The following is a 23593-nucleotide window of genomic DNA, read 5'->3' as shown; positions in this document are numbered from 1 at the left end:
TCTAATTTGTTTAATCTAATTTTGGAGTTTGAACGAAAGGCAAATGAAAAGTGTGCGTGCCGAGAGAGGTGACGTGTCTCATAGGAAGCGACGTGCTCCAGAGGGTGGCATCTGACGCTATTTTGGTTCAACACAGGGGGATTTTGCCGTTGTAAATTAAATGAACATTTGAGCCATCATGTCGATTAGTAGGCTCAGTGGCATATTAGTGTTCGTAAGTTGACCACTGTTTCCTGGACACAAGTTGGACAGACTGCATTATCAAGGAGCGAAAGGTAAAGTTTATGACAGACAACGTCCACACTGAATTAGTAACGAATGCATACTAGCTGGTCTCTGTGATACTAGCTACTCTCAGGTTGATATAAGCTCTATGTTCACTGTGTTTAGTGTAGCTTTCGGCTAGAGATATCTATTGACTTTTTCAACAACATCACGGTTAGCTGATGTTATGGAGCTTAGCCAATTCAACCGGGAGAACGTTATATGGGTTGTGGCATTGTAGACTAAACAATCCACCTCTCTGCCATGTCAATAATGTCCTCCATTCTGTAACGTTGTATTGAATGTATTAATACTGTCTGACCCTTCTGAACAAGCCCCATGTTGATGACGCACCTGTCAACCTGTCAGTGTCATCAGGCTTCTTTAAACATGTTGTATGTCTCCTCCAGGATGGTGCGGGTGGTGTTTCTCCACCCAGACCTGGGTATAGGTGGTGCAGAGAGGCTGGTGGTGGATGCAGCTGTAGCTCTACGCTCTCGCGGCTGCAGTGTTCAGATCTGGACGGCCCACCATGATCCCACACACTGCTTCTCAGAGACACTGGACCCAGACCTGAACGTGGTGGGTGTCGATAACAGTGTAATCTAATAACAGTGTTATAACACACACAAACACACTCGCACTGTTTTCCTATCTGACCCTGTTGGTCATCTCCAGGTGTGTGTGGGTGACTGGTTGCCCACCAGTGTGTTTGGGTACCTGCATGCCCTGTGTGCCTACCTCAGGATGATCTACGTAGCTCTCTACCTGGTCTTCCTCAGCGGAGTAGAGTACGACGTGGTCTTCTGTGATCAGGTTTGTGACACACCATCAACATATTTTTTTTCTCTTCACTTCAGCATAAATCAAATCAAATGTATTTATATAGCCCTTCTTACATCAGCTGATATCTCAAAGTGCTGTACAGAAACCCAGCCTAAAACCCCAAACAACAAGCAATGCAGGTGTAAAAGCACGGTGGCTAGGAAAAACTCCCTAGGAAGGCCAAAACCTAGGAAGAAACCTAGAGAGGAACCAGACTATGAGGGGTGGCCAGTCCTCTTCTGGCTGTGTCGGGTGGAGATTATAACAGAACATGGCCAAGATGACCAGGATGGTCAAATAATAATAATCACAGTAGTTGTTGAGGGTGCAGCAAGTCAGCACCTCAGGAGTAAATGTCAGTTGGCTTTTCATAGCCGATCATTAATAGTATCTCTAACGCTCCTGCTGTCTCTAGAGAGTTGAAAACAGCAGGTCTGGGACAGGTAGCATGTCCAGTGAACAGGTCAGGGTTCCATAGCAACAGGCAGAACAGTTGAAACTGGAGCAACAGCACGGCCAGGTGGACTTGGGACAGCAAGGAGTCATCATGCCAGGTAGTCCTGAGGCATGGTCCTAGGGCTTAGGTCCTCCGAGAGAGAGAAAGAAAGAGAGAATTAGAGAGAGCATACTTAAATTCACACAGGACACCGTATAAGACAGGAGAAGTACTCCAGATATAACAAACTGACCCTACCCCCCCGACACATAAACTACTGCAGCATAAATACTGGAGGCTGAGACAGGAGGTGTCAGGAGACACTGTGGCCCCATCCGATGATACCCCCGGACAGGGCCAAACAGGAAGGATATAATCCCACCCAATTTGCCAAAGCACAGCCCCCACACCACTAGAGGATATCTTCAACCACCAACTTACCATCCTGAGACAAGGCCGATTATAGCCCACACAGATCTCCGCCACGGCACAACCCAAGGGGGGGCGCCAACCCAGACAGGAAGATCACGTCAGTGACGCACCCCTCCCAGGGACGGCATGAAAGAGCACCAGTAAGCCAGTGACTCAGCCTCTGTAAAAGGGTTAGAGGCAGAGAATCCCAGTGGAGAAAGGGGAACCGGCCAGGCAGAGACCGCAAGGGCGGTTCGTTGCTCCAGAGCCTTTCCGTTCACCTTCACACTCCTGGGCCAGACTACACTCAATCATATGACCCACTGAAGAGATGAGTCTTCAGTAAAGACTTAAAGGTTGAGACCGAGTCTGCGTCTCTCACATGGGTAGGCAGACCATTCCATAAAAATGGAGCTCTATAGGAGAAAGCCCTGCCTCCAGCTGTTTGCTTAGAAATTCTAGGGACAATTAGGAGGCCTGCGTCTTGTGACCGTAGTGTACGTGTAGGTATGTATGGCAGGACCAAATCGGAAAGATGGGTATGAGCAAGCCCATGTAATGCTTTGTAGGTTAGCAGTAAAACCTTGAAATCAGCCCATGCCTTAACAGGAAGCCAGTGTAGGGAGGCTAGCACTGGAGTAATATGATCATTTTTTTGGTTCTAGTCAGGATTCTAGCAGCCGTATTTAGCACTAACTGAAGTTTATTTAGTGCTTTATCCGGATAGCCAGAAAGTAGAGCATTGCAGTAGTTTAACCTAGAAGTAACAAAAGCATGGATTAATTTTTCTGCATCATTTTTGGCAGAAAGTTTCAGATTTTTGCAATGTTACGTAGATGGAAAAAAGCTGTCCTTGAAACAGTCTTGATATGTTCATCAAAAGAGATCAGGGTCCAGAGTAACACCGAGGTCCTTCACAGTTTTATTTGAGATGACTGTACAACCATCAATATTAATTGTCAAATTCAACAGAAGATCTCTTTGTTTCTTGGGACCTAGAACAAGCATCTCTGTTTTGTCCGAGTTTAAAAGTAGAAAGTTTGCAGCCATCCACTTCCTTATGTCTGAAACACAGGCTTCTAGCGAGGGCAATTTTGGGGCTTCACCATGTTTCATTGAAATGTACAGCTGTGTGTCATCCGCATAACAGTGAAAGTTAACATGTTTTTGAATGACATCCCCAAGAGGTAAAATATATAGTGAAAACAATAGTGGTCCTAAAACGGAACCTTGAGGAACACCGAACTTTACAGTTGATTTGTCAGAGGACAAACCATTCACAGAGACAAACTGATATCTTTCCGACAGATAAGATCTAAACCAGGCCAGAAGTTGTCCGTGTAGACCAATTTGGGTTTCCAATCTCTCCAAAAGAAAGAATGTGGTGATCGATGGAATCAAAGCAGCACTAAGGTCTAGGTTACCTTTTCATTTTGACTCTCACCTTCACACTCGTCTTTTTTGCTTTCACTTTTTCTGTAGTTGTGATTGTAGTAGATACAACCCTACTCTCTCTCCTATTACAGGTGTCGGTGTGTATCCCAGTCCTGAGGTTGTCTCGTCAGAGGAAAAAGGTTCTGTTCTACTGTCATTTCCCAGACCAGCTCCTGACCCAGAGAGGCTCAGCTCTGAAAAAGCTCTACCGTGCCCCCATAGACAGACTGGAGGAACTCACCACTGGCATGGCTGATATGGTGAGTATAGAACCAGAGAAATAAGGATTAGAGTATAGAACCAGAGAAACAAGGATTAGATTTTAAGAGTAGAAAATACCAACAGTTTCATTCATTTATTTTCAATGGAAACTAGTTTTGATTTTCGCAATTGAGCTCTCTCCTCTGACCTTGTTGATGAGATATCACTGACTGATCCTTCTTGTTTCTTGTCCCAGGTGCTGGTGAATAGTTGTTTCACCGCAGTGGTCTTTAGGGAGACCTTCCGTTCCCTGGATGGGGTCCAGACTGACGTCCTCTATCCCTCCCTCAACACACACAGCTTTGACAGGCCCCCTGAGGAGCAGCTAGAGCAGGGTCTGGGGGGCTTAATCCCTGAAGGTGTGTCCTGCCTCTTCCTGTCTCTGAACCGCTATGAGAGGAAGAAGAGCCTGGGTCTGGCCCTGGAGGGCCTCTCTTCCCTGAAGACCCGCCTCGCCACAGGGGACCAGGCAGGAATCCACCTGGTGGTGGCAGGGGGGTACGACGGCCGTGTTGCTGAGAATGTCCAGCACTACGCTGAGCTGAAGGAGCTAGCAGCACGGCTGGGATTGGAGGACTCTGTCACCTTCCTGCGCTCTCCCTCAGACAGCCAGAAGGTGGCGCTGTTGCGGGGCAGTGCATGCGTTCTCTACACGCCCAGCAGAGAGCACTTTGGGATAGTGCCAGTGGAGGCCATGTACTGCTGCTGTCCCGTCATTGCTGTGAGGTCTGGAGGGCCTCTGGAGAGTGTAGGTGACGGGGAGACGGGCTTCCTGTGTGAGCCCACGGCTGAGGCCTTCTCCCTGGCCATGGAGAAGCTGTTCAGAGACCCCCAGCTCCGCAAGGACATGGGCCAGGCCGGCAGGAGGCGGGTTCAGGAGAAGTTCTCCCTGGAGGCCTTCTCAGACCAACTGCACGGGTACATCCTTAGACTGACCCAGTGACACCTCTGCTGGAGCAGTAACTGGGCTGGGGTGCGTTAGCGGAGCAGCTTTCGGTAGAAGTCACCCTTAGACACATCTAGATCAGTTTACCTTCTCTCAATCCCTGCCTAAATCCTAACCAAAGAATGGAGAACTGACCTGAGATCAGCATCTCATTGGTGCATTTTCATCCTACTGCAACTATAGCCAGGTAGAGGTGGATGGGCTAAATATGTAGGGATAAAATACGGTTACTGAGGACTGGAGGACAGACTGGGGAGGGAGGGGAGGGGGGTAATGTAGAGGGACGCTGACTGAGGAGGACTCTAGACAATTAGTCATTGTTCCTCCAGGAGGGGTTGCTGAGGACTGGAGGACAGACTGGGGAGGAGGAGGGGGGGGTAATGTAGAGGGACGCTGACTGAGGAGGACTCTAGACAATTAGTCATTGTTCCTCAGGAGGGGTTGCTGAGGACTGGAGGACAGACTGGGGAGGGGGGTAATGTAGAGGGATGCTGACTGAGGAGGACTCTAGACAATTAGTCATTGTTCCTCCAGGAGGGGTTACTGAGGACTGGAGGACAGACTGGGGAGGGGTTAATGTAGAGGGACGCTGACTGAGGAGGACTCTAGACAATTAGTCATTGTTCCTCCAGGAGGGGTTACTGAGGACTGGAGGACAGACTGGGGAGGGGGGGTTAATGTAGAGGTACGCTGACTGAGGAGGACTCTAGACAATTAGTCATTGTTCCCTCAGGAGGGGTTGCTGAGGACTGGAGGACAGACTGGGGAGGGGGGGGGGGGTAATGTAGAGGGACGCTGACTGAGGAGGACTCTAGACAATTAGTCATTGTTCCCCCAGGAGGGGTTGCTGAGGACTGGAGGACAGACTGGGGAGGGGGGGTTATGTAGAGGGACGCTGACTGAGGAGGACTCTAGACAATTAGTCATTGTTCCTCCAGGAGGGGTTGCTGAGGGAATGGAGGGATGGAATCTCAGCTCCAATTAACAAAAGAGTAAGGACTTTACCCATACTGCCCCGGGGCCTCTCGTAACAATACCAGCATCGGCCCTTGGTTCCAGAAGTGTGTGTGTGAGGGGGTGACCAAGGGCTTAATGAACAAGAGCTACAAAACCACTAGGATGGATCTGTAGTGTGATAGACGTGCTGCTGTGTGTTTGCGCATGCCACCGAGCGCCATTAGCCAGTTGGCAGCCACAGATCGATAAGCAGGATGTTTGCCACTTCCTCTGCCCTTTCAGACCTTGGTTACTTTTCACAATGAGGGAATGTTTGGCCTGTACATTGCTGTTGCTGTCGGTCTCTGGGTTATTAGGAGATGATGCTGTGTGTTGGTCATTATGTGTGTGTGTGTGTAGTATAGAAGGTCATGTTGTCTGCTGGTCAGTCTGTGTTACTAATCTCTAGAAGAGCTCTTATTGACATTCCTCAAGTCTTAATAAAACAGTCAGAGGACACATATCTGGTTTACCAACTCTGCTTGTTTTGTTGTCAAGTTCTTTCTTTTTCTCTTTTGTACCAGACTGTTGTGTATCAGGCAGGTGTCCAACACACGCACACACACTCCAAATCCACCTGTCATCTACCCGCTGCAAATGCAATGCCACCGAGAGAGAAGAGGAGTGGAAAAGTATAGGGCCGTGTTTGTGAATGTGTGTGTTCAGTCAATGTTTCAGTGAGCAGAGGAATTAGCAGGAGATGAGGAGGGCTGTTACCACGGTGATTTAGAGACCCTGCTAGGAGGGGAAGATAAAGCGGCCCTCTGGAACCACCAGGGAGAGAACACACACACACTGGAGCCACGGGGAGAGGAGTGTGGGAGAGGGTGGGCTGAGGAGGTGGGAGACTGAGTGTGGTGAACAGACCCCCCCCCAATCACCACCTGGGCTCTCAGCAGCTCATAAACACAGTGATTTAAACAGGAGACTATCAGGCTTCTGGACACACAGGAGGACTGTTCTTCTGTCTCCCCATCTGTCTGATTCTCTGTCTGTATGACTGTCTGTCCCTCAAAGCCGTCAAGTCAGTCCCCCCTCATCCCTTCCCACCTCCTCCTCTGAGCCCTGTGGTGGGGTAGTGTAATTCTGTTATTGAGACACCATGTGTCCTGAGCTGCAGTGATAACCACCGACCGGGAGCCACCGGCACTCAGGCTTAATTCATTAATGAGACCGCGGGGTTGGTTTTAAATAGGCTCTAATTCCACACACACAGACACCAGGAGAGATTGGGAAGTTGGTGGAGAGATGTATAGGTGTGTGTGTGTATGTGTGCTGGGTTTTTATCGATGTGAATGTGTGCTGGGGGGAGGGGGAGGTGAGATGTATCGGTGTGTGTGTGTGTTTATCTGTTTTGTTGGCAGTTTGGGAGCGTGTACCCTTATTATTACAACATTAAAGATGAACTCTGTTTTTTTAAACCAGCTCTCTGATTGGATGTTAATCATGCTCTCTGATTGTTAATCATGGGCTAAATGGAGATGAGGGAATAACAAACAAGTTAATCACTACAAGCCTTCACCTGGTCACAGACCGCTGGGCTAGAGCCCCGAGAGAACACACACACACACACATATACATCTCGCCATCACCTCCAACCCAGAGGGATGAGAAGTCATGAGGATTGCTCCAACTCAGAGAGGGATTGTGCACTTATCAAAAGTCAACTGAATTTGTCTATTGTCTAGGACAGTGGTTCCCAACCAGGGGTACTAGGAAAGACGTTAGGAGCCACTGGTCTAGGATGTTGGTAGTTCTGGTAACTCTGTCCTCCAGACGTCCCTTGTTGGGATGAGTAATGTCATCGTCAGTGTAAAGGGTTAATGCAGAGAAGAGAGAACGCTGTAGGCCTGTAGAGTGTCATTGATAGATTGTTTAAACAAAGCAAATCTGCATTGATATTCATGGGACGTCTTTCAGCGCTGTTTTACATGGAACACGTTAGCAAATGATGTATTTCAGATTTTACTGCTTCTATAAAGTATTCAAATATATTAGCATATACTGTACCTCGTAACTGTTAACTCTGCAGAGCCTTCGGAGTGATACACGCATAAACACACATGTGCACCTGCATGCACACACACACAAACTTTGTGTAAAAGTGATTTAGTCCAGTGACATAAAATAACCATCTCTCGGAGGTTTTAATAAAGCTATCAACAATGTCTGATAGTGGCGTGTTATAGATAGCCTCAATAAAACTCTATGTTTATGGATCTGCAAGGAGAGACATTATAGGACTAACTACCCAGTCTACAGTAGGCTGTAGGGGCTGCTGCTGGAAAGATGGCGTAGACAGAGAGACACAGATCTAATGCTGTATTGTAGAATAGGAGTTATCTTTACTGTGAATAGAACTGGTCATATTTATCTAGTCTTGAATCTTGATATGTTCTGGGTGTCACACTGGTGGTCTCCACTCACAGGCTGTCTCCTTGAGTGTCAGGCAGAACAGAGGAGAGAGGTCACAGGCTGTCTCCCAGAGTGGCAGGCAGAACAGGGGAGAGAGGTCACAGGCTGTCTCCCAGAGTGTCAGGCAGAACAGAGGAGAGAGGTCACAGGCTGTCTCCCAGAGTGGCAGGCAGAACAGGGGAGAGAGGTCACAGGCTGTCTCCCAGAGTGGCAGGCAGAACAGGGGAGAGAGGTCACAGGCTGTCTCCCAGAGTGGCAGGCAGAACAGGGGAGAGAGGTCACAGGCTGTCTCCCAGAGTGTCAGGCAGAACAGAGGAGAGAGGTCACAGGCTGTCTCCCAGAGTGTCAGGCAGAACAGGGGAGAGAGGTCACAGGCTGTCTCCCAGAGTGGCAGGCAGAACAGAGGAGAGAGGTCACAATCTGTCTCCCAGAGTGGCAGGCAGAACAGGGGAGAGAGGTCACAGGCTGTCTCCCAGAGTGGCAGGCAGAACAGGGGAGAGAGGTCACAGGCTGTCTCCCAGAGTGTCAGGCAGAACAGAGGAGAGAGGTCACAGGCTGTCTCCCAGAGTGTCAGGCAGAACAGGGGAGAGAGGTCACAGGCTGTCTCCCAGAGTGGCAGGCAGAACAGAGGAGAGAGGTCACAATCTGTCTCCCAGAGTGGCAGGCAGAACAGGGGAGAGAGGTCACAGGCTGTCTCCCAGAGTGGCAGGCAGAACAGGGGAGAGAGGTCACAGGCTGTCTCCCAGAGTGGCAGGCAGAACAGAGGAGAGAGGTCACAATCTGTCTCCCAGAGTGGCAGGCAGAACAGAGGAGAGAGGTCACAGGCTGTCTCCCAGAGTGGCAGGCAGAACAGGGGAGAGAGGTCACAGGCTGTCTCCCAGAGTGGCAGGCAGAACAGGGGAGAGAGGTCACAGGCTGTCTCCCAGAGTGGCAGGCAGAACAGGGGATGGAGGGTAGGGATGGAAGGTAGGGATGGAGGGAGGAGGGTAGGGATGGAAGGAGGAGGGTAGGGATGGAGGGAGGAGGTTAGGGGTGGAAGGAGGAGGGTAGGGATGGAGGGATAGAAGGTAGGGATGGAGGGAGGTGGGTAGGGGTGGAGGGAGGAGGGTAGGGATGGAGGGAGGAGGGTAGGGGTGGAGGGAGGAGGGTAGGGATGGAGGGTAGAAGGGTAGGGATGGAGGAAGTAGAGTATGGATTGAAGGTAGGGATGGAGGGTAGAAGGGTAGGGATGGAGGGAGTAGAGTATGGATTGAAGGTAGGGATGGAGGGAGCAGGGTAGGGATGGAGGGTAGAGATGGAGAGAGGAGGGTAGGAATAGAGGGTAGGGATGGAGGGAGGAGGGTAGGGATGGAGGGTAGGAATAGAGGGTAAGGATGGAGGGAGGGAGGAGGGTAGGGTTGGAGGGGGTAGGGATAGAGTGAGGGAGGAGGGTAGGGATGGAGGGGGGATGAGGAGGAGGAGGGTAGGGATGGAGGGGTAGGGATGAGTAGGAGGAGGGTAGGGATGGAGGGGGTAGGGATGAGGGGGAGGGTAGGGATGGAGGGGGTAGGGATGAGGAGGAGGAGGGTAAGGATGGAGGGGTAGGGATGAGGAGGAGGGTAGGGATGGAGGGGGTAGGGATGGAGGGGGTAGGGAGGAGAAGGGGAAGGGATGGATGGGGTTAGGGATGGAGGGATGGAGGAGGGTAGGGAGGGAGGAGGGTAGGGATGGAGGGTAGGAGGGTAGGGATGGAGGGAGGAGGGCAGGGATGGAGGGAGGAGGGTAGGGATGGAGGGTAGGAGGGTAGGGATGGAGGGGGTAGGGATGAGGAGGAGGAGGGTAGGGATGGAGGGGGTAGGGATGAGTAGGAGGAGGGTAGGGATGGAGGGGGTAGGGATGAGGGGGAGGGTAGGGATGGAGGGGAGGGTAGGGATGAGGAGGAGGGAGGATAGGATATGGAGGGGGTAGGGATGAGGAGGAGGGTAGGGATGGAGGGGGTAGGGATGGAGGGGGTAGGGAGGAGAAGGGGAAGGGATGGATGGGGTTAGGGATGGAGAGATGGAGGAGGGTAGGGAGGGAGGAGGGTAGGGATGGAGGGTAGGAGGGTAGGGATGGAGGGAGGAGGGCAGGGATGGAGGGAGGAGGGTAGGGATGGAGGGTAGGGATGGAGGGTAGGAGGGTAGGGATGGAGGGAGGAGGGTAGGGATGGAGGGGGTAGGGATGAGGAGGAGGAGGGGGGGTAGGGATGGAGGGGGTTAGTAGATGGAGCGGGGTAGGGATGAGGAGGAGAAGCAGAAGGGATGGATGGGGATAGGGATGAGGAGGAGAAGGGATGGATGGGGGGGGATGAGGATGAGGAGGAGGAGAAGGGATGGATGGGGGTAGGGATGAAGAGGACAAGAGGGGGAGGGTGGCGGGAGAAGGGTAGGGATGGAGGGGTAGGGATGAGGAGGAGGAGGGTAGGGATGGAGGGGGTAGGGATGAGGAGGAGGGGGTAGGGATGGAGGGGGTAGGGATGGAGCGGGGTAGGGATGAGGAGGAGAAGGAGAAGGGATGGGTGGGGATAGGGATGAGGAGGAGGAGGAGAAGGGATGGATGGGGGTAGGGATGAGGAGGAGGAGAAGGGATGGATGGGGGTAGGGATGAGGAGGAGGAGGAGGAGGAGGAGAAGGGATGGATTGGGGTAGGGATGAGGAGGAGGAGGAGGGGGTAGGGATGGAGGGGGTAGGGATGGAGGGGGGTAGGGATGATGAGGAGGAGGAGTGGTAGGGATGAGGAGGAGAAGAGGAAGGGATGGATGGGGGTAGGGATGAGGAGGAGGAGGAGAAGGGATGGATGGGGGTAGGGATGAGGAGGAGGAGGAGAAGGGATGGATTGGGGTAGGGATGAGGAGGAGGAGGAGAAGGGATGGATTGGGGTAGGGATGAGGAGGAGGAGAAGGGATGGATTGGGGTAGGGATGATGAAGGGTAGAAGGGTAGGGATGGAGGGAGTAGAGTATGGATTGAAGGTAGGGATGGAGGGAGCAGGGTAGGGAGGGAGGGTAGAGATGGAGAGAGGAGGGTAGGAATAGAGGGTAGGGATGGAGGGAGGAGGGTAGGGATGGAGGGTAGGAATAGAGTGAGGGAGGAGGGTAGGGATGGAGGGGGTAGGGATGAGGAGGAGGAGGGTAGGGATGGAGGGGGTAGGGATGAGGAGGAGGAGGGTAGGGATGGAGGGGTAGGGATGAGTAGGAGGAGGGTAGGGATGGAGGGGTAGGGATGAGGGGGAGGGTAGGGATGGAGGGGGTAGGGATGAGGAGGAGGAGGGTAAGGATGGAGGGGGTAGGGATGAGGAGGAGGGTAGGGATGGAGGGGTAGGGATGGAGGGGTAGGGAGGAGAAGGGGAAGGGATGGATGGGGTTAGGGATGGAGAGATGGAGGAGGGTAGGGAGGGAGGAGGGTAGGGATGGAGGGTAGGAGGGTAGGGATGGAGGGAGGAGGGCAGTGATGGAGGGAGGAGGGTAGGGATGGAGGGTAGGAGGGTAGGGATGGAGGGGTAGGGATGAGGAGGAGGAGGGTAGGGATGGAGGGGGTAGGGATGAGTAGGAGGAGGGTAGGGATGGAGGGGTAGGGATGAGGGGGAGGGTAGGGATGAGGGGGAGGGTAGGGATGGAGGGGGTAGGGATGAGGAGGAGGAGGATAAGGATGGAGGGGTAGGGATGAGGAGGAGGGTAGGGATGGAGGGGGTAGGGATGGAGGGGGTAGGGAGGAGAAGGGAAGGGATGGATGGGGTTAGGGATGGAGAGATGGAGGAGGGTAGGGAGGGAGGAGGGTAGGGATGGAGGGTAGGAGGGTAGGGATGGAGGGAGGAGGGCAGGGATGGAGGGAGGAGGGTAGGGATGGAGGGTATGGATGGAGGGTAGGGATGGAGGGTAGGAGGGTAGGGATGGAGGGAGGAGGGCAGGGATGGAGGGAGGAGGGGAGGGTAGGGATGGAGGGTATGGATGGAGGGTAGGGATGGAGGGTAGGAGGGTAGGGATGGAGGGAGGAGGGTAGGGATGGAGGGGGTAGGGATGAGGAGGAGGAGGGGGTAGGGATGGAGGGGGTTAGTAGATGGAGCGGGGTAGGGATGAGGAGGAGAAGCAGAAGGGATGGATGGGGATAGGGATGAGGAGGAGAAGGGATGGATGGGGGTAGGGATGAGGATGAGGGAGGAGGAGAAGGGATGGATGGGGGTAGGGATGAAGAGGACAAGAGGGGGAGGGTGGCGGGAGAAGGGTAGGGATGGAGGGGGTAGGGATGAGGAGGAGGAGGGTAGGGATGGAGGGGGTAGGGATGAGGAGAGGGGGTAGGGATGGAGGGGGTAGGGATGGAGCGGGGTAGGGATGAGGAGGAGAAGGAGAAGGGATGGGTGGGGATAGGGATGAGGAGGAGGAGGAGAAGGGATGGATGGGGGTAGGGATGAGGAGGAGGAGAAGGGATGGATGGGGGTAGGGATGAGGAGGAGGAGGAGAAGGGATGGATTGGGGTAGGGATGAGGAGGAGGAGGAGGGGGTAGGGATGGAGGGGTAGGGATGGAGGGTGGTAGGGATGAGGAGGAGAAGGGGAAGGGATGGATGGGGGTAGGGATGAGGAGGAGGAGGAGAAGGGATGGATTGGGGTAGGGATGAGGAGGAGGAGGAGAAGGGATGGATTGGGGTAGGGATGAGGAGGAGAAGGAGAAGGGATGGATGGGGGTAGGGATGAGGAGGAGGAGAAGGGATGGATGGGGGTAGGGATTAGGAGGAGGAGGAGAAGGGATGTATGGGGGTAGGGATGAGGAGGAGGAGGAGGAGAAGGGATGGATGGGGGTAGGGATGAAGAGGACAGGAGAGGGAGGGTGGAGGGAGGGAGGAGAAGCGGTGGAGGAAGCTAACCTCAGTCTTCCTCTACCTCATGTGTCTGCATACACACCTACTAACCTCTCTGTGCTAAGCTCACACCCGATGCTTAGTTATTTGTGGAGACTTGCCTTGGGCATGGGTACTGGGTTGGGATAGGGAGGGATGTGGTGCATGCGGGCATCAGGGGGGGGGGGGGGTTGAGGCTGATTGGGGGTGCAGTGGGCCCAGCCTGGTACAGAGGGACCATCAGCACGCCAACCGTGATGCCAGCGAGCCCTCGTCTCAGCTGGAGAGAACAACCTCACATGATTACACACACCGGGGTGAACGTCAATCACTGTGTTTGTGTGTAGCACAAAGACAATGCATGTCTTCTTGTGTATATGTTTGCGCGCGTGTGTGTGTGTGGATATGTGTGTGTTAGCTGCAGAAAGACAATGCCAGTCTGTTAGTCTGGTTTGTCAATGTGTTGAAGTCTGTGTTAAAGTTTCTGTGTGTGTGTTTATGTGTGTGTGTGTTAACTGCAGAAAGACAATGCCCGTTTTTTAGTCTGGTTTGTCAATGTGTTGAAGTCTGTGTGTTGAAGTCTGTGTGTGTGTGTGTTAGCCATTAGACAATGCCCTCCTCCTCAACATGAGAGAGTATGTGTGTGTGTGTGTGTGTGTGTGTGTGTGTGTGTGTGTGTGTGTGTGTGTGTGTGTGTGTGTGTGTGTGTGTGTGTGTGTGTGTGTGTGTGTGTGTGTGTGTGCCCAGTGATGGCCTGTTAGATTGAGCTGTCAGTTGCCAGGCATCAGATGATGATTAATGTTCCACGCAAACAATACGAGGCTGGCAATGATCATAAATATGCTAATGGCCATTATCAATACACACACTACCCTGACGGGAGAGGGGGAGGGGGAGGGAGGTTACACTTTAATTCAGGTCACTGAGATAAATAGAGAAATGAATCCCCCCTCAACACAAACACACACTGTTGAAGCTGATTGAGTGGAGAGGATGGTGTGTCGTGTGTTATTTTGGGGTGGGGCGCTCACTGAGATGAAGAGGAGATGATTGGTGTCACATTAAGGATGCGTGTTTGTTTAGTGTGTGCATGTGTGTTTGCTGTGCGTGCGCGGAGTGTGTTTGTGTGTGGGTATAGGAGATGATTGGGGCGCCGTAAGGGATGTTTCTGCCAAGGCTCTGATTAAGACTCTACAGGTTCATTCAGCTATGATCACTGCTACATGGCAGAGAGATGCGGAGAGAGGGAAGAATGGAGTGAGGGGAAAGGACCAGGAGGGAGGGACAGACAGATACTAGAAAGGACAGAAAATAGAGAGAGGGAGAGAGAGATAATGATGTTGTGGGCCACAGGTTATTATGTCTCAGGCCGTTCTAGTCCAGTAAGACTAACCTGACGACTTCTTACAAAGATTCTCACTGACTGGTCTGTCTTGTCTCTTTCCGGTCTCTCTGCGGTCTCTCTCTGGTCTTTCTGATCTATCTCTGGTCTCTCTTTCCGGTCTCTCTCTGGTCTCTCTCTAGTCTCTCTCTGGTCTCCCTCTGGTCTCTCTCTCTGGTCTCTCTCTGGTCTTTCTCTCTGGTCTCTCTCTGGTCTCTCTCTGGTCTCCCTCTGGTCTCTCTCTGGTCTCCCTCTGGCCTCTCTCTCTGGTCTCCCTCTGGTCTCTCTCCTGGTCTCTCTCTCTGGTCTCTCTCTGGTCTCTCTCGCTGGTCTCTCTCTGGTCTCCCTCCGGTCTCTCTCTGGTCTCTCTCTCTGGTCTCTCTCTGGTCTCCCTCTGGTCTCCCTCTGGTCTCTCTCTGGTCTCCCTCTGGTCTCTCTCTTGTCTCTCTCTGGTCTCTCTTTCTGGTCTCTCTCTGGTCTTTCTCTGGTCTCTCTCTGGTCTATCTCTGGTCTCTCTGGTCTCTCTCTGGTCTCCCTCTGGTCTCCCTCTGGTCTCTCTCTGGTCTCCCTCTGGTCTCTCTCTTGTCTCTCTCTCTGGTCTCTCTCGCTGGTCTCTCTCTGGTCTCCCTCCAGTCTCTCTCTCTGGTCTCTCTCTGGTCTCCCTCTGGTCTCCCTCTGGTCTCTCTCTTGTCTCTCTCTGGTCTCTCTCTCTGGTCTCTCTCTGGTCTCTCTCGCTGGTCTCTCTCTGGTCTCTCTCCGGTCTCTCTCTCTGGTCTCTCTCTGGTCTCCCTCTGGTCTCCCTCTGGTCTCTCTCTGGTCTCCCTCTGGTCTCTCTTTCTGGTCTCTCTCTGGTCTCCCTCTAGTCTCCCTCTGGTCTCTCTCTGGTCTCCCTCTGGTCTCTCTCTGGTCTCTCTCTTGTCTCTCTCTGGTCTCTCTTTCTGGTCTCTCTCTGGTCTTTCTCTAGTCTCTCTCTGGTCTCCCTCTGGTCTCTTTCTGGTCTATCTCTGGTCTCTCTCTGATTTATATCTGGTCTCTCTGGTCCCAGGTCACTCTTAGATACACAGAGTCATTAGGCGTATACTAATTTAGCACATTATTTCTCCACCCACCTGTCTCCTCCTTTTCAGCTCTTTTCCCTCCCCCTTCTGTCTCCGTCTACTGCAGAGGGCTGTGGGGGGAGACTGGAGGTACCCATGGGTCTCTCTGACCTTCATCGTCCTTTAACACTCATACACACGCACATAAACTGTTGATGGAGAGTGTAATGTGTGTGTAGGGTGAGGGGCGGGGGTTGCTGATTAGGGCTAATGAGCTCACAGGGGACTGTGGAATAGAGGAGGACCAGCCAATCGCTCACTAAGGGAGTCAGTGTTGGGGAATAGTGAACTATATGTAGTTCAACTAGTAATTTAACTACATTTTGCAGTAGCTTGGTGGTAGTTGAAATAAAATAAAATCTTGGTTGTGTTTCAGTTAATTACTTTTTGTCATGTAGTGGTATAGCTAACTACTGCAACTTTGCAAAAAGAAACGAAAATATGGGTGAAGTAGGAAATCATTTCCTTTATTTTTCGGTATCATAACTGCCTAATTCTCACATGAACCAGTGTTTTTGTGTTTAATAGGTTAAATTACACATTCTGTTAACATATGACTCCAAAGTGTAATGTTCTTGCAATTTCTAGTTGATGACATTCCAGATGTACATATGATCATTTGTCACAAAGTAGTTTGGATGTAGTGAACTACTTTTTCAAAGTAACTTTAGTTCAGGAAACTATAGCTCTAATGTAGCTTCACTTCTTGCAGTGTGAAGTAATTGGTATCTAGGTAAACTCTACTTTCAGAGTAGCTTCACCAACACTGGGAGTCACACTCCTCTCATTTCTGGGGACGCATCACGTCCCAAATGTGTCAATCACAGGAGGTTGGTGGCAACTTAATTGGGGAGCATGGGCTCGTGGTAATGACTGGAGCAGAATTAATGGAAAGGTATAAAACATATTGTTTCTATGTGTTTGATGCCATTCCATTGATGCCATTCCATTCCATTCTCTCAGTTCGGGCCATTATTATGAGCCGTCCTCCCCTCAGCAGCCTCCGCTGGTGTGAATGTGTATGAATGTGTCCCGGGCACAGGGAAAGACGGTACAGAGGAGGTCTGCTCTCGGTCCTGGGGGAGGGAGGGAGGGTCACAGCTAGAGGGTTCCTCTCACAACCCTTCATGGTCCTTCAGCGCCCCACAGCCATTAAGCTCTACACTCCACTCTGGGGTTGGTCATTAACCCTGGTCTGAGGTCAGGGCCTGGTCAATAAGGCTTCAGGTCAGTGGTTAACGGTTTAACTGCAGTGGGACAAGGTTGTTGTTTGGTTGAGATGTAGAGTGCTGGTGTGATGGTCTGGTTAGCCAAGTGGAGATAACTCATATTAGAAGCCAGACACTGATCTGGAAGCCTGTGTGTTTCTGTAAGTGTGTCTCTGTTAGTGTGTGTTTTTATGTGTCTGCATGTGTGTGTGTGTCTGCAGGTGTGTGTGTGTCTGCAGATGTGTGTGTGTCATTAGAATGCATAGCGTCTCTCTGTCCTGCAGGCAGAGCCTTAGCCCCGTGCTCCAGAGTGGAGTTATAGATTAGTGTCCGTGGCTGGAGCAGGCAGGGGGCCGGGGGAGCCGCCATAGCCCAGGCTGGGGCAACGTAGACTGGGCACGGCTCACAGCTCATCAGCCTGTCTCTGGAGGGTGGAGAGCTTCACGCGGAGCAGAGCTGTGATTAACCACACTAATGACAGACCAGCTCCCAGCTCCCACTGCTGCCCAACACCATAATCACTGCTTCAGGGTGTGTGTGTGTGTGTGTGTGTGTGTGTGTGTGTGTGTGTGTGTGTGTGTGTGTGTGTGTGTGTGTGTGTGTGTGTGTGTGTGTGTGTGTGTGTGTGTGTGTGTGTGTGTGTGTGTGTGTGTGTGTGTGTGTGTGAAGGTGCGTTGTATGTGCGTGCGTGTGTGTGTGAAGTGGCTTGGCCATCATTCACAGATTGAGTCACTCTCACTAACTCTGCCTCTCTCTCTCTCCTTCTTTCTCTCTTTCTCTCTCCCCCCTCTCTCTCCCCCTCTCTCTCCCCCTCTCCTTCTTTCTCTCTTTCTCTCTCCCCCCTCTATCTCTCCCTCTCTCTCCCTCCCCCTCTCCTTCTTTCTCTCTCTCCCATTCCTAGTCCTCTCTCTTTCTCTGAAGGAGATTAGATCTGATCCAGGCCTTTAGAGCTCCTTCCTACTTAAGAAGCCAGAAGCCTGTGTGTGTGTGTGTGTGTGTGTGTGTGTGTGTGTGTGTGTGTGTGTGTGTGTGTGTGTGTGTGTGTGTGTGTGTGTGTGTGTGTGTGTGTGTGTGTGTGTGTGTGTGTCAGTGCTCTGGGACATTGAATTAATGGTTGAGGGACGGCAGGTAGCCTTGTGATTAGAGTGTTGGGCCAGTAACCGAAAGGTTGCTAGATCGAATCCCTGAGCTGACAAGGTAAAAATCTGTCGTTCTGCCCCTGAACAGGCAGTTAACCCCCTGTTAGTAGGCCGTCATTGTACATAAGAATTTGTTCTTAACTGACTTGCCTAGTTAAATAAAGGTTCAATTAAAAATTTAAAACGTGATGGATGTCCTCTGTCCCTCTGCTGATAAGCCAATCCCCTCAGCCAACCTGTCATCAAAGCTGGAGCACTACCCTCTCAGCCACATCCACAAACAGCAAGACCAATCCTAGATGGTTCTATCTAGACCAATCCTAGATGGTTCTATCTAGACCTATCCTAGATGGTTCTATCTAGACCTATCCTAGATGGTTCTATCTAGACCTATCCTAGACGGTTCTATCTAGACCAATCCTAGACGGTTCTATCTAGACCAATCCTAGACGGTTCTGTCTAGACCAACCCTAGATGGTTCTATCTAGACCTATCCTAGACGGTTCTATCTAGACCAACCCTAGACGGTTCTATCTAGACCAATCCTAGACGGTTCTATCTAGACCAATCCTAGACGGTTCTGTCTAGACCAACCCTAGATGGTTCTATCTAGACCAATCCTAGATGGTTCTGTCTAGACCAATCCTAGATGGTTCTATCGAGACCAATCCTAGGTGGTTCTATCTAGACCAATCCTAGATGGTTCTATCTAGACCAATCCTAGATGGTTCTGTCTAGACCAATCCTAGATGGTTCTATCTAGACCTATCCTAGATGGTTCTATCTAGACCTATCCTAGACGGTTCTATCTACACCAATCCTAGACGGTTCTATCTAGACCAATCCTAGACGGTTCTATCTAGACCAATCCTAGATGGTTCTGTCTAGACCAATCCTAGATGGTTCTGTCTAGACCAATCCTAGATGGTTCTGCCTAGACCAATCCTAGATGGTTCTGTCTAGACCGAACCTAGATGGTTCTGCCTAGACCAATCCTAGATGGTTCTGTCTAGACCGAACCTAGATGGTTCTATCTAGACCAATCCTAGATGGTTCTGTCTAGACCAATCCTAGATGGTTCTGTCTAGACCTATCCTAGACGGTTCTATCTACACCAATCCTAGACGGTTCTATCTAGACCAATCCTAGACGGTTCTATCTAGACCAATCCTAGACGGTTCTGTCTAGACCAATCCTAGATGGTTCTATCTAGACCAATCCTAGATGGTTCTGTCTAGACCAATCCTAGATGGTTCTGTCTAGACCAATCCTAGATGGTTCTGCCTAGACCAATCCTAGATGGTTCTGTCTAGACCGAACCTAGATGGTTCTATCTAAGACCAATCCTAGATGGTTCTGTCTAGACCAATCCTAGATGGTTCTGTCTAGACCAATCCTAGATGGTTCTATCTAGACCAATCCTAGATGGTTCTATCTATAACAATCCTAGATGGTTCTGTCTAGACCAATCCTAGATGGTTCTGTCTAGACCAATCCTAGATGGTTATGTCTAGACCAATCCTAGATGGTTCTATCTAGACCAATCCTAGATGGTTCTGTCTAGACCAATCCTAGATGGTTCTATCGAGACCAATCCTAGGTGGTTCTATCTAGACCAATCCTAGATGGTTCTATCTAGACCAATCCTAGATGGTTCTATCTAGACCAATCCTAGATGGTTCTGTCTAGACCAATCCTAGACGGTTCTATCTAGACCTATCCTAGACGGTTCTATCTAGACCAATCCTAGACGGTTCTATCTAGACCAATCCTAGACGGTTCTATCTAGACCAATCCTAGACGGTTCTGTCTAGACCAACCCTAGACGGTTCTATCTAGACCAATCCTAGACGGTTCTATCTAGACCAATCCTAGATGGTTCTGTCTAGACCAATCCTAGACGGTTCTGTCTAGACCAATCCTAGATGGTTCTGTCTAGACCGAACCTAGATGGTTCTATCTAGACCAATCCTAGATGGTTCTGTCTAGACCAATCCTAGATGGTTCTGTCTAGACCAATCCTAGATGGTTCTATCTAGACCAATCCTAGATGGTTCTATCTAGACCAATCCTAGATGGTTCTGTCTAGACCAATCCTAGATGGTTCTGTCTAGACCAATCCTAGATGGTTCTATCTAGACCAATCCTAGATGGTTCTGTCTAGACCAATCCTAGATGGTTCTATCGAGACCAATCCTAGGTGGTTCTATCTAGACCAATCCTAGATGGTTCTATCTAGACCAATCCTAGATGGTTCTATCTAGACCAATCCTAGATGGTTCTGTCTAGACCAATCCTAGACGGTTCTATCTAGACCTATCCTAGACGGTTCTATCTAGACCAATCCTAGACGGTTCTATCTAGACCAATCCTAGACGGTTCTATCTAGACCAATCCTAGACGGTTCTGTCTAGACCAACCCTAGACGGTTCTATCTAGACCAATCCTAGACGGTTCTATCTAGACTAATCCTAGATGGTTCTGTCTAGACCAATCCTAGATGGTTCTGTCTAGACCAATCCTAGATGGTTCTGTCTAGACCAATCCTAGATGGTTCTATCTAGACCAATCCTAGATGGTTCTATCTAGACCAATCCTAGATGGTTCTGTCTAGACCAATCCTAGATGGTTCTGTCTAGACCAATCCTAGATGGTTCTATCTAGACCAATCCTAGATGGTTCTGTCTAGACCAATCCTAGATGGTTCTATCGAGACCAATCCTAGGTGGTTCTATCTAGACCAATCCTAGATGGTTCTATCTAGACCAATCCTAGATTGTTCTATCTAGACCAATCCTAGATGGTTCTATCTAGACCAATCCTAGATGGTTCTGTCTAGACCAATCCTAGATGGTTCAAGACCAATCCTAGATAGTTCTATCTAGACCAATCCTAGATGGTTCTACCTTAACTCTACCATTAATTCAATACAACAGTACCTTAACTCTACTATTAATTCAACACAACAGTACCTTATCTCTACCATTAATTCAATACAACAGTACCTTATCTCTACCATTACTTCAATACAACAGTACCTTATCTCTACCATTACTTCAATACAACAGTACCTTATCTCTACCATTAATTCAATACAACAGTACCTTATCTCTACCATTAATTCAATACAACAGTACCTTATCTCTACCATTAATTCAATACAACAGTACCTTATCTCTACCATTAATTCAATACAACAGTACCTTATCTCTACCATTAATTCAATACAACAGTACCTTATCTCTACCATTAATTCAATACAACAGTACCTTATCTCTACCATTAATTAAATACAACAGTACCTTATCTCTACCATTAATTCAATACAACAGTACCTTTTCTCTACCATTAATTCAATACAACCATATGGTTTTAGATTCTGCTCCACCTCACTCTGTGATATCAAATCTAACCGTTTGTTTTGTTGTGCGTCAGCGTTCAGTTCTCTGTACTTGGTAATGGGTCCCCAGGGAAGCACAGATCATTTGAGGTCAGGTGGATCTGTGGGTGCAGAGTGACCACATTGCGGCCACATCACATCAATGCTGGAGAGATAGAGAGACTACAGCTGCTAACAGCAACAGCCTATTGATCCCTAACTAAAGGAATGTGTGTGTGTGTGTGTGTGTGTGTGTGTGTGTGTGTGTGTGTGTGTGTGTGTGTGTGTGTGTGTGTGTGTGTGTGTGTGTGTGTGTGTGTGTGTGTGTGTGTGTGTGTGTGTGTGTGTGTGCACCTGTGTAATGGCCCAGCCAGCTGTACTTACCCTCCTCTCTTGAGTGGAGTGATTCCTGACGGCTGCTAAATGACGTCTCACGGCTGAAGACCCTACAGTTAGAGCACTGACCACAGAACATCACAGCGCTTTGTGTGTGAAGCAAGGAAGACCAGAAGGTAAGAGGGTAGGAGAGGACGAGAGAGAGAGAAAGAGAGAGAGAGAGGGGGTGAGATAGATGGAGAGAGAGAGAGAGAGGGGGGTGAGATAGATGGAGAGAGAGAGGGGATGAGATAGATGGAGAGATGGAGAGAGAGAGGGGTGAGATAGATGGAAAGAGAGAGAGAGAGGGGGGTGAGATAGATGGAGAGATGGAGAGAAAGAGAGGGGGTGAGATAGATGGAGAGAGAGAGGGTGAGAGAGAGAGTGAGAGAGAGAGAGAGTGTGAGAGAGATGGAGAGAGAGAGGGTGAGAGAGATGGAGAGAGAGAGGGTGAGAGAGATGGAGAGAGATGGAGAGGGTGAGAGAGAGAGGAGAGAGAGAGAGGGGGTGAGATAGATGGAGAGAGATGGAGAGAGAGTGAGAGAGATGGAGAGAGAAAGAGAGAGAGAGGGGGTGCGATAGATGGAGAGAGAGAGAGGGAGAGAGAGATGGAGAGAGAGGGGGTGAGATAGATGGAGAGAGAGAGGGTGAGATAGATGGAGAGAGAGAGAGGGTGAGAGAGATGGAGAGAGAGAGGGGGTGAGATAGATGGAGAGAGAGAGAGGGTGAGAGAGAGGGTGAGAGAGATGGAGAGAGAGAGAGGGAGAGAGAGATGGAGAGAGAGAGAGGGAGAGAGAGATGGAGAGAGAGAGAGGGGGTGAGATAGATGGAGAGAGAGAGAGGGTGAGAGAGAGGGTGAGAGAGATGGAGAGGGAGAGAGAGATGGAGAGAGAGAGAGGGGGTGAGAGATGGAGAGAGAGAGAGAGGGGTGAGAGAGATGGAGAGAGAGAGAGGGAGAGAGAGATGGAGAGAGAGAGAGGGAGAGAGAGATGGAGAGAGAGAGAGAGAGAGATGGAGAGAGAGAGAGGGGGTGAGATAGATGGAGAGAGAGAGGGTGAGAGAGATGGAGAGAGAGAGGGGGGTGAGATAGATGGAGAGAGAGAGGGGGTGAGATAGATGGAGAGAGATGGAGAGAGAGAGGGGGGTGAGATAGATGGAGAGAGAGAGAGGGGGTGAGATAGTTGGAGAGAGATGGAGAGAGAGAGAGAGAGAGAGGGTGAGAGAGATGGAGAGAGATGGAGAGAGAGAGAGAGGGTGAGAGAGATGGAGAGAGATGAGAGAGAGAGAGAGGGTGAGAGAGATGGAGAGAGATGGAGAGAGAGAGAGAGAGAGAGAGAGAGAGAGAGAGAGAGGGTGAGAGAGATGGAGAGAGAGAGAGAGGGTGAGAGAGATGGAGAGAGATGGAGAGAGAGAGAGAGAGAGGGTGAGAGAGATGGAGAGAGAGAGAGAGAGAGGGTGAGAGAGACCAGATGTGAGTAGTCTGTCTGTGTTCAATAGGCCAGTATTCTCTGGAGACCAGTATTGATTGACAGCTCTGACTAAGCCATCCACATCACTGCTGATCCCTCTCAACATCCACATCTTACCGTGTGTGTGAGGAGATAGACCTGTACACACACAGACACAGGTATACTGACACAGATGCAGACACACAGTGCACACACAGACATACACACATAGTCGCAAATACAGACACACACAGACATACAAACATAGATGCAGACACACACACACACACACAGTGGCAGTGTTTCTGAATTGGGCTGGCGGCTGTTGTTCTCTTGTCACTCACTCGTCTCTCAGACCCAGGAGACACACCGCTGACATTTAGCAGATTCTCTCCCTCCATCCATCCTCTCTCTCTCTCCCTGTGTGTGTGAGTGTCTAGGGTGTCTATGTGGTAATGAACGGGCCTTTGACTTTACTAAGATAAGTCAGGAGTCCCTCATTACCCACCATGCACTGCTCCCCCATGTAGAGTGGTAATTGAGAGGGAGAAAGGGAGAGAGAGAGATTGAGAGGGGGAAGGAAGAGAAACAGAGAGAGGAGAGACAGAGAGAGACAGAGAGAGAAGAGACAGAAGAGAGAGAGAGAGAGGGAGAGAGAGGAGAGAGAAGAGAGAGAGAGAAGAGAGAGAGAGGGAGAGAGAGAGAAGAGAGAGTGAGAGAGAGAGATAAT

At 50.5% G+C, this 23593-nt stretch overlaps 1 protein-coding gene across 1 annotated transcript; it reads left to right on the top strand.

Moving 5' to 3' along the window:
* The first annotated feature begins 88 nt into the window (after positions 1 to 88).
* On the top strand, positions 89 to 6049 carry alg2 (ALG2 alpha-1,3/1,6-mannosyltransferase). Its single transcript, XM_029644389.2, has 5 exons — positions 89 to 275; positions 675 to 846; positions 943 to 1080; positions 3463 to 3630; positions 3828 to 6049. The coding sequence occupies exons 2-5, from the start codon at positions 676 to 678 to the stop codon at positions 4572 to 4574; spliced, it is 1224 nt and encodes a 407-aa protein (XP_029500249.1). The 5' UTR covers positions 89 to 275; position 675; the 3' UTR covers positions 4575 to 6049.
* Positions 6050 to 23593: the final 17544 nt, after the last annotated feature.

This window comes from Oncorhynchus nerka, linkage group LG14 (genome assembly GCF_034236695.1).
Source record: "Oncorhynchus nerka isolate Pitt River linkage group LG14, Oner_Uvic_2.0, whole genome shotgun sequence".
NCBI classification, from domain to species: Eukaryota; Metazoa; Chordata; class Actinopteri; order Salmoniformes; family Salmonidae; genus Oncorhynchus; species Oncorhynchus nerka.
This window is presented reverse-complemented; position numbering and strand designations above follow the sequence as displayed.